This window comes from Erigeron canadensis, chromosome 4 (genome assembly GCF_010389155.1).
Source record: "Erigeron canadensis isolate Cc75 chromosome 4, C_canadensis_v1, whole genome shotgun sequence".
Lineage (NCBI taxonomy): Eukaryota > Viridiplantae > Streptophyta > Magnoliopsida > Asterales > Asteraceae > Erigeron > Erigeron canadensis.
This window is the reverse complement of record NC_057764.1, coordinates 35,685,886-35,696,447: the sequence shown is the minus strand read 5'-3', so window position 1 is coordinate 35,696,447 and position 10,562 is coordinate 35,685,886. Positions and strand designations below refer to the sequence as shown.

At 34.8% G+C, this 10,562-nt stretch overlaps 2 protein-coding genes across 2 annotated transcripts; both read left to right on the top strand.

Annotated features, from left to right (window-relative positions):
* Window positions 1-235: 235 nt before the first annotated feature.
* LOC122597492 (protein SHI RELATED SEQUENCE 1-like) lies at window positions 236-1,121 on the top strand. The gene is made up of 2 exons (XM_043770081.1): window positions 236-488; window positions 853-1,121. Exons 1-2 carry the CDS (start codon window positions 236-238, stop codon window positions 1,119-1,121), a joined length of 522 nt encoding a protein of 173 aa, XP_043626016.1.
* A 2,162-nt stretch (window positions 1,122-3,283) lies between these two features.
* LOC122597802 (DNA replication licensing factor MCM4) lies at window positions 3,284-8,190 on the top strand. The gene is made up of 17 exons (XM_043770377.1): window positions 3,284-3,406; window positions 3,545-4,204; window positions 4,322-4,450; window positions 4,602-4,683; window positions 4,860-4,992; window positions 5,095-5,166; window positions 5,247-5,372; window positions 5,453-5,566; window positions 5,665-5,877; window positions 5,961-6,059; window positions 6,153-6,313; window positions 6,435-6,531; window positions 6,866-7,027; window positions 7,122-7,281; window positions 7,408-7,544; window positions 7,632-7,685; window positions 7,848-8,190. The coding sequence occupies exons 1-17, from the start codon at window positions 3,313-3,315 to the stop codon at window positions 7,920-7,922; spliced, it is 2,568 nt and encodes an 855-aa protein (XP_043626312.1). The 5' UTR covers window positions 3,284-3,312; the 3' UTR covers window positions 7,923-8,190.
* Window positions 8,191-10,562: the final 2,372 nt, after the last annotated feature.

Sequence of the window (10,562 nt, the reverse complement as noted above, 5' to 3'; positions counted from 1 at the left end):
CTTAATAGACACTTTTTATATTAATTAGATTGGGGAATAAAGATTTTTGGAAAAAGATGATACATGAATCACTAGAAGTTTCTTTACATAATATCTATAAGTAGATCAATCCAACCAATCTAAATTCACATATATAAGCATATGCATGCATACACATATATGCATATGTATACATCAAAACCTTAAAAAGGATATAGATATTGTTTAGTTGTGGTGATATATATATAATATATTGATGAGGTGTCTAGAGTGTGGGAACAAAGCAAAGAAGGATTGTTTGTATTATAGGTGTAGAAGTTGTTGTAGAGGACGTGAATTTGAATGTCAAACTCATGTGAAGAGCACTTGGGTTCCCATTTCTACCCGTCAAGTTGTGAGGAACTCGGTGGCAGCCATGGCGGCTGCCTCTTCCGCGGCAGCTGGTCCATCTCATCATGATCGTCATCAACAAGAAGAACAACAACTATTGGATCCTCAATCATCGTTTGGTATAATGTACTTTACTTGTATATAGTTTTATAAGTCCACAACGGTTGTTGTTTATGTCATTGATAATTAAATACCCTCCGTCTCATTAGAAGTGTCAAGGTTTAAATTTTAAAAGTATTTTTTATGCAACTTTCACCTTAAATATATTTGTTTTTATTATATTATACTTGATGAAAGTTATATAAATTGATTGAGTTTTAGATGTGTTTCAATTGATATAACTTTCATTGAATATTATATAACACGATTAAAAATATTTACAGTCAAAAGTAGCAAAATGAAGACTTTGAAAATTCAAAGTTAGGTTCCTAGCAAAATGGGACGAAGGAAGTAATGCTAATGATTGCATTTTTTTTTATTTAGGGTTTGGAGGACAGTTTCCGACCGAGGTAAGTAGTGAAGCTACATTTACATGTGTACGAGTTACAACAAGTTTAGAAGAAAATGCAAGTGTAGAAGAGTACGCATATGAGACTTCGATAAATATAAGAGGGCATGTGTTTAAGGGTATACTATACGATCAAGGACCAAATCAACCGATGGTGAATTCTAGTGTGATGATTGTACATGATGGGGATCGACATCCCTCCACAAACATTGACTCTAACTTTCAACAGGTTAATAATCCCTAGATGTAAACGAGTTAAACGTTTCACGGACATTCATTAGAGTTCAACGACAAGATTTGTTTATGTTCGTTATGTAGCTAGCTAGTTGAATGAACAAATGTTAATAAAATTGGTTCATTTAGTTAAATGAACGACTATGAACATATCTTTCTTTCATTCATTATACTTTTAAGCGTTCAGTAATATGTTGTTGAACATTCGGTCATTTATATCCGTTTAACTTATATTCATGAACGTGTGTTCATATATGTAGTTAATATTTATAATAATATAATGTAATGAAATAAGAAAATTGTAAATATAGATTAATTTATATTTTGTTAATTTAATGACTTTTTATGTATCTAACTTCAATTATAAGAGAAACTGATTTTGGTAAACCTTATCTATTGAATACAATACCTCAAAATCTCAAATTCTATCTATTGATATTGTTAAACGTTTTTTTTCTTGCATATAATTTGTTAAGCATGTATTTTCTAAAAAATTTATAAGAGATGATAATGACCTATCAAAATGTCCATTTTTGAAATATTTAAATATTTAATATCAAAATAAAAATTATAAATGTCCCGAGGATAACTATTTTAGCAGATGGAGGATGTTTTATAAGGTAAAGTCCAAAATTAGTTTTGAATAAGTTTTAGTTATATGATAATAATGCTTTTAGTTATATGATTGTTCACTTGTATTTCCGCATGCATATGTTTGTCGATGTATGAACACAAACAAACGACAATGAATAAGCCAACTTTATAAATGAACACAATTTTTTTGCTTTTATAGTGAAGTATTCAACGTCTTCTATCCTTCCCGAATACTCTCGTGTGCACAACTAGCATATTATGGATTCTAAAACGACAGTTCACCCAAAACGACCCGATGCTCGTTACTATATATACCCGAAATCCAACCCACATAATTTTTTGTGTTAAAAATCTATAAAAAATAACTAATATGTAGATTTCGAGTTGGGATGAAAAGACACCAGCTCGATCGAACCCAAATAAAATCAGTTAATTACCCTGAAATTAACTCGTATTGTTCCCCATTAAATTCGCTCCCACCCCATCCCAAAATTTCGAGTATGGAGTATTTTCATCGATCCGGTCCGTATTATTTTTCTTTTCCAATTCCTAGATTAGGCGTAACATATAGATTGGAACTCTGGGAAAAGCATGGATCGAACCTAGCTAGTTTGGCAAATTCTGAATGGTCGAATGGATATATATGTATATATGCACACTATGCTAGTGACTGGACAAATACAATACAATATAATAACACTAAACAGATGAATAATTTTCATTCCTATTTTTATTGCGTTGCATGTTTCATGGAGAATATTCTTACTTAACCTACTTTGAGTTAGGTTATGAGCCAGGTGGAAGCATCAACCAAATTGCTTTTGATATCTTAAGTAGTAAAATAAAACCTAACTGAAAGTGAAAATTAAATTAAGTAGATTCATATAATGTATGGAATTATAAACTTATACGATGTTTTGTAATAGTAATGGCCGGTAAATTAGTAAGACTATCTCCAATGCTAAGGACGTCCTTAGGTGTCACATCATATCGTTACAAATCCTTCTCCATCTTTACCAATCCTTCAAATCTTATAATTTTATCTTCAACCATACAAACATCCTAACATATCATTTAATTCTACACTTACAATTACTGTAGTAGAAACACACACCGGAGAATTGAATATGAATCCATCTGACTAAAGTGATAACTCAAACATCAAAGTGCAATCATCCAATAAAACCTATGGGGGGTGTGTTAAAAACTCTACATGAAATTTAATATTTTTGTGGTTTGAGAAATGATCCATATGCCTAACCCATAAGCATAAATACATAATCTATACACTACTTACACATGATTTTCACAAATTCTCATCATCTTTTTACTTGTAAAACTCACAAATTAATCACATTTAATTTTTCTAATTTTTTTTTTCAGTTTCACATCTAAATTTTTCGCTACTGATAATTTAGGCCCTATAATAAACACATCAACAGGCCCGTCTACAATAATAAGCCCACACTCCCTCCCTGTAGCTGGCGCCAAAAAACCTGACTTGGTTCCCGCCAAATCTTCTAAACAAAAGCTAATTCCCCCAAATTTTTTTCCAAATTGCATAACCCTAACCCCCATTTCTTTCTTCTCAATCCAAACACCAATCAATGGCTGGCAGCGGTCCAAATACTCCTCGCAGCCCCGATAATTTGACTCCCAGCCGTCGCAGCACGCGCCGCAATCCCAACACTCCGGGCGACGGTAATCTTCTTCTCCGATCTGTTCATTTTACTTACATTTTCTGTTTATTTTTAGCTTTCATTTTCTTAGGTATAATATGTATGTATGTATTAATTAAATTTTAGATGTAAATTAATTGTACTGTACTGATTTACACAGTACCTTCATCCCCTAATGATACAATGATTTCAAGCCCAATTGATAACACATTTTCATCCCCAAACACCCGCCGCAGTAAGCGCGGTCGAGGCCCGTCCGAAACCCCCCCACCGTCGTCTACTCCCCGTTCCCGATTCGCCACCCCTGACGATAACTCTCGTCCTTCCACCGCTCGCCCTCCACCTGGAGGACTTCCTCGCCGTGGCGGCGGCGGTCCACCGGACACTCCTGACACACCCAACAACCCGTCTTCGCCACCTGTACCGTCATCCGATGGTGGGGGAAATGATGAACCCGATGCACCCCCAATGTATGTTTGGGGGACGAGTATAAGCGTGCAAGATGTGAACGCGGCGATTTTGAGGTTTTTGAGGAATTTCCGAGAACATCCTTCGCACGATGAAGGGAAATATATGAGAACGATTAACCATGTGATTGAAATGGAAGGCGAGTCGTTGGAAGTGGACGCTAACGATATTTTTGAGTACGATAACGATTTGTATACCAAGATGGTGAGGTACCCTTTAGAAGTCCTTGCAATATTCGATATCGTGTTGATGGATATGGTTAGTCGAATCAATCCGTTGTTTGAGAAGCATATTCAAGCAAGGATCTTTAATCTCAAAACCTCGACTTCCATGAGAAATTTGAACCCATCCGGTTAGTTTTCTCTCGTCAAATCAATTATTATATATACATATACATATATAGATGTGTTTTTTTTTAATGTGAAGGTGCTTATATAGTTTATGAATGTAAAATGTTGTGCATTATCAGATATTGAGAAGATGGTGTCATTGAAAGGGATGATTATTAGATGCAGTTCGATTATACCGGAAATTAGGGAAGCAGTGTTTCGATGTTTAGTGTGTGGGCATTACTCTGATCTTATTGTTGTAGACCGAGGTAACTTTCTGGTTTTACATCATATATTTGATAATGTGGATGTTTTTTTTTTGATAAATGAGCCAGCTTATTTGATTGTATGGAGATGGTATCTTGTTTATTTTATTTTTTGTCACTGATTTGTTATGAATGCATGATCTGGTGTTATCAGGACGAATCAATGAGCCAACTATGTGCATGAAGGAAGAGTGTAAAACCAAGAACTCAATGACATTAGTTCACAATAGATGCAGGTATATCTATTGAACTTAATAATGTCAACTTCTTTAAGGTCTTTGTTAGAGTTTTAGTTTTTTTGCTACAATGTACATATACCATTGTGTTTCTGATTTATGTCGTAAACAGCTTTTTTTTTCTCTCTTTTTTTTTTCTAATGACTCATTTATTTAATGCATTAATTTTACTACAGATTTGCTGATAAGCAAGTTGTGAGAGTACAGGAGACACCCGATGAGATACCTGAAGGAGGTACACCTCATACAGTTAGCTTGCTGATGCATGACAAGTTGGTCGATGCTGGAAAGCCCGGAGATAGAGTTGAGGTAAACTTTAACATGTGTACTTGACTTTATTTAAATAAAATTGCTGGACTTTTTTAATGTGTGCTTGATTTTTCTAAATGTGTGTTTCTTGTTGTTGAAAAGATCACTGGGATATATAGGGCTATGAGTGTGAGGATTGGTCAAACTCAAAGGACTGTGAAATCTTTATTCAAGGTAGATGTTCTGCCATGTTCCAATTTTCCACTTGAACATAATATGGACAATACAATTTAGCAACTCATTTTTGTTTTCAGACTTACATCGATTGTCTTCATATAAAGAAGACAGACAAGTCAAGAATGAATACAGAAGATCCGATGGAAACTGAACAGGCCTCTACTCAAGATGATCAAGGAACTCCAGTGGACTACGAAGAGCAGGCAATGATTTCAAATTGTTGCTACTCGTTGAATTATTATTTTCATATTACTCATGTATCTATATTTATGTTTGATTACAGGTGGAGAAACTGAAAGAGCTATCTAAAAAGCCTGATATTTATGACATGCTTACTAGGTCCCTAGCTCCAAACATATGGGAATTGGATGATGTTAAGAAAGGACTTCTTTGCCAGGTATATTCAGTCATCTATTCTATCAATGTACATTAAATATATCTTTTTTGAGTTCTGAACATTGACATTATAAACTTAAATTTTGTGTCTTAATGTAGTTGTTTGGTGGGAGTGCTTTGACTCTGGAATCTGGGGCTAGCTTCAGGGGAGACATTAACATTCTTCTAGTTGGTGATCCCGGTACCAGTAAATCCCAGCTTCTCCAGTATATACACAAACTAGCACCTCGTGGTATCTATACGAGTGGAAGAGGAAGCTCAGCTGTTGGATTGACCGCTTATGTGGCCAAAGATCCTGAAACTGGTGAAACGGTATGTTTAGAGATCCCAAGATGCATGGGTTATGTGACAGTTGTGTGATGGTTTGTGACTTACTCCATACTACTGATTATCAGGTTTTGGAGAGTGGGGCCTTGGTTCTTAGTGACAGAGGCATATGCTGTATTGATGAATTTGATAAAATGTCTGAGAATGCAAGGAGCATGTTACATGAGGTGCAATACATATTTTGATATTATTAATAAGTTTATTTCTTTTCAATCCGGGTAATTGTAATGTTTGTGTATATTGGCACCTGTTTATCTTAGGTGATGGAACAACAAACTGTGTCAATTGCAAAAGCAGGGATTATTGCATCTCTCAATGCAAGGACTTCAGTTTTGGCCTGTGCAAATCCAAGTGGTTCTCGTTATAATCCTCGCTTGTCAGTCATTGACAATATACATCTCCCTCCTACGTTGCTCTCCAGGTTAGAACAAAGTTTCACTTCTACTTTTATTTCACATAAAGACATCTCTTGCTACAGATAATCCTGCAGTAAGTTTACAAATTCTTCAGCACTGATGTCTGGTCGATCTGATGCTCTTCAGGTTTGATTTGATCTATTTAATTCTTGACAAAGCTGATGAGCAGACTGATAGGCGCCTTGCCAAGCATATTGTTGCATTACATTTTGAGAATCCTGAGGTTTGCTAATTATTTGCTTTTATGGTGAAATATCTATCAGTGGTTTAGTAAAAGGTGGCAAACTGGGTGGGTTAAACATGTTTTACTCATAACGAATAGTTTTTGAAGTGCTGATCGAAATGGGTTGACTGGACTTTAATGATTTTTTTTTTTTTGTTTTTTACAATTAAGTGATGTGCTAAGTATGATTTTATATACTATGTCATGACAAAGATAATATGAACATTTGTGATAAATTAATTCATGTTGTTATGCTTTTGAACACATATCAGGTTACTTTTAATTGTCTGTAGCTGATTTGTTAATAAGTGCTAATATTGGCTTCTGCTTGCAGAATTCAGAGCAGAATGTCATTGACCTTCCAACTTTGACTGCTTATTTGAGCTATGCTAGAAAAAACATACACCCAAAGTTATCTGATGAAGCTGCAGAAGAGTTGACACGTGGGTATGTTGAAATGAGAAGAAGAGGAAATTTTCCAGGAAGTAGTAAAAAGGTTAGCATTTTCTATAATTTATTTAGACATTCTTTGAAGAACTATTATTATTTTCAGGTGTACAGGTTGTAATTTATTTTCATCCAATTAATAGGTGATCACTGCTACCCCAAGACAAATTGAAAGTCTGATACGGCTCAGTGAGGCTCATGCTCGGATTCGATTCTCAGAATGGGTTGAGAAAAAAGATGTTGTAGAGGCTTTCCGGCTTCTTGAGGTTGCACTACAGCAGTCTGCAACAGATCACGCCACCGGTAAACATTGTGTTAATAAAATAAGATAGATACCACCATTAGTTTTCATGTGCTTTATTTTGTTCAGAAAAAAGAACTAGTTTGTATATATATATACCTCTTCTGATAGAAGTGTTATCTGAACAGGAACCATTGACATGGACCTCATAACAACTGGTGTCTCTGCTAGTGAAAGAATGAGAAGAGACAATTTGGTTGCTTTGACTAGGAATGTTATTATGGAAAAGATGCAATTAGGAGGTCCATCTACTCGGTTGCTAGAGGTGCGGTTTATCTCATCTGTTTAACTTATCGCATTCATAGCTATAACTGCTACATCGAGACTTATGAAAACTTCAATTATTTTGCAGTTGCTGGAAGAGTTGAAGCAGCGAAGCAATAATGCTGAACTACTCCTTAATGATGTGAGTTGCTAAGTTTTTTATCCTTTTCTGCAACAAATAACAAGCTTTTTAGCCATCTTATATAAAGGTGGTTTATATGTATGTTAGAATTAACATTGCAATGGATATTAAAAAAAATGATGGTGCTTGTAGTGTTATTATTAAATTGTTTTTGATTGCCAGCTACGGAATGCACTTGGTACTCTTGCAAGTGAAGGATTTGTGGTCGTCCATGGTGACAGTGTAAAAAGAGTATGAACAAATGAAGTTGGTACAACGAGGGCTAAAGCCTATGCTTTCTAGTAAACAAAGGCGCTTAACAAGGGCAAAAGTTCAAGTGATTGTATGCATATTAAAATCCCAAGACACGGATCTTGCTGATTTGTGTATTTTCAGTTGTATTCCTGGGTTTAGGTATAATGTTGGTTCTATTTATGATGCGTGATTTTTGCGAGTCTGTATAGACCATTGCAATAGTACTCAGTGATACTTTGTAATCAAGATAGTGTTGGTAAAACTATTTTGTCCGAAGAATAAGTTAAAAAATTAATCTTGTGACTTTGACATGGTAGGAGCCATAAAAGAATTTTTAACTTTGACAAATGTTGGTTCTTACATACTTTGCTAACTAACATCGATAAACCAACGAAGTCATCATGGCAGGTAAATGCACTTCAAATTTTTCCTTAAGTCATGGGTTCAATGAATAAACAGTAGTGATTTGTAGTTAAACTGAGATTTGTTATCTGAAGTAGGTTTGAAAATATAATCCTATGTAGCACCGCAACGGATACGCCAAAGGGGCACGGAAACGATACGAGAACGGGAAACGTAAAACTAAAAAATCTAAGTTACGGGTATTGTAAAGATACGGCAATAATAAAAAATTAAAAAAATAAAAATATATTGATTTTGTATAGAGGGAGACTTGAGACTTAAGATATTATGTATAATTATATATGTATAATTTTATAATATATGCTTGATGGTGACCGGTGATCACAGGTTAAATTTTTTTAGTGATCTCAATTGTATAATGTAAGTTGATTTGTGTGGGAGGATGCATAGTTGCAAGATGAGTCGTTTTTGGAATAGAAAACCTGGCCATTAGAGCCAAACTGATTTGACCCATCAGTCCACCCAAACACTTTGTCAACTCTATCAAAACATAAATGAAGACGAGATAATTAATGAATATGAACGAAAACAATGACAATCCCAAAAGTATACATGAGTTCAGGGCCAACGTATAGACAAACTAATACATCTAAACATGGAATATTTGGATTACACAGATGAAGATATTTAAAATCTACCTACTATGATGTTCCTCTAAATCGTTCTACGTCTCCACGCATCACAGGTGGATTATAATCGATTAAGGTGAGAAGTAAAGGGTATCCAATAACACTGAAATGAAAAGATCCAAATTTACAGCACCTTTTTATTCACATTCAACATCCTAGGAACCACTCACTTGAATTCTTTATCAATGAAATAACATCTGCTCTGATTAGCTAGATATCCTAAAAGATTCATGGGTCGATTCAAATGAAACATTGCGGTCACCTAAAAAAGACGTTACATTAAAGATGCAAGCCATCAACAAAGCATATTCACAAGACTGACAATGGAACGACAAGATACCTTGATGTTAAATTAATGACACAAATGCTAAATACACAATATGTTGTTTCAACCAACTTACCAACGTGAACCTTTCATATAGTCCAAAGTGAATATAATCAATACTGACTTTCTGTTATGTAGATGTGTTTATTATACCGAATATCATCACAATCAATTCCAAGTAACCATAACATGACCTGTAGTAATCATAGCAACAATTCCAATGAAAAGGGATAATCACCCTTTTGAGATAACTCTTAATTGTGATAATAACTTCTTTTGAGATACACCCACACTTAGCTGTGTATCTAATAAATGGGTTAAATGGTCAGGGCTAGGAATTTGAACACAGGACAGTTTTAAATTATTCATTTATCAAACACCACATAATTGTTATGCTAAGCTTGTGTGGAAGGCATATCATGGACTTTATTAAATGTGGTGTTGGATTAATTCACTACTAAAACAGGTTTGAATTCTTATGGGGCATAGCTCCATATGAACCGTGCTCCTTAAGAGTCTCTAGTACTTGTCAACTGAGCTATGATGTTGACATCAATCAACCTCTAATGAGCAACGGTTACCACTAAGGCACTAACCACTGGCAAGATATCCGTGATCTACTCAAAATAATAGATGAGCATATATGAACTTATGAAGAATAAGTGATGAGCTCTAAATGTCAATATTCCAAAAGCAACTATATTGAAAAACAACACACAGCATATATAGCAGGACTTCGATAAGTAACTTTGGCAACAAGTGGAAACCGCCAAGTGATGCAGTTTATATGAAAACAATTCAAAGGCATAAAGATGCTAGGCATACCTTAACAAATGGTGATCTTTGTTGGATAAGGGTCAATGCACTCGAAGGTGACTCAGAAGCTGCATTGCAAAGATAAAACTTATAACATGCATACAATTGACATCAATGACAACCGCACTGACGAAATGTCACAGCTATGTGTATATATATATATAGAGCTTCCTATGTAATAGAATCTCCAATTTCAAAATTGTAATCAACTTTCAGCTATACAAATGTATAAAGCTAAAAGAACTTAAGGCGCTCAAGGTATAAATTTGTATTTATTAGCATATTTCTGTTATAGAGTTAGCAAACATGTAAATATGATGAATAAGAATTCAGGGGTACAAACAAATAGAGCAGCACCCGAGCTCTACAGAGCTCAAGCTTGACGCAAAGATTGAGCTCAACTACTTTGCAGTCAGCAAACACTAATTCTGAGGCAGCATAATGTAACAA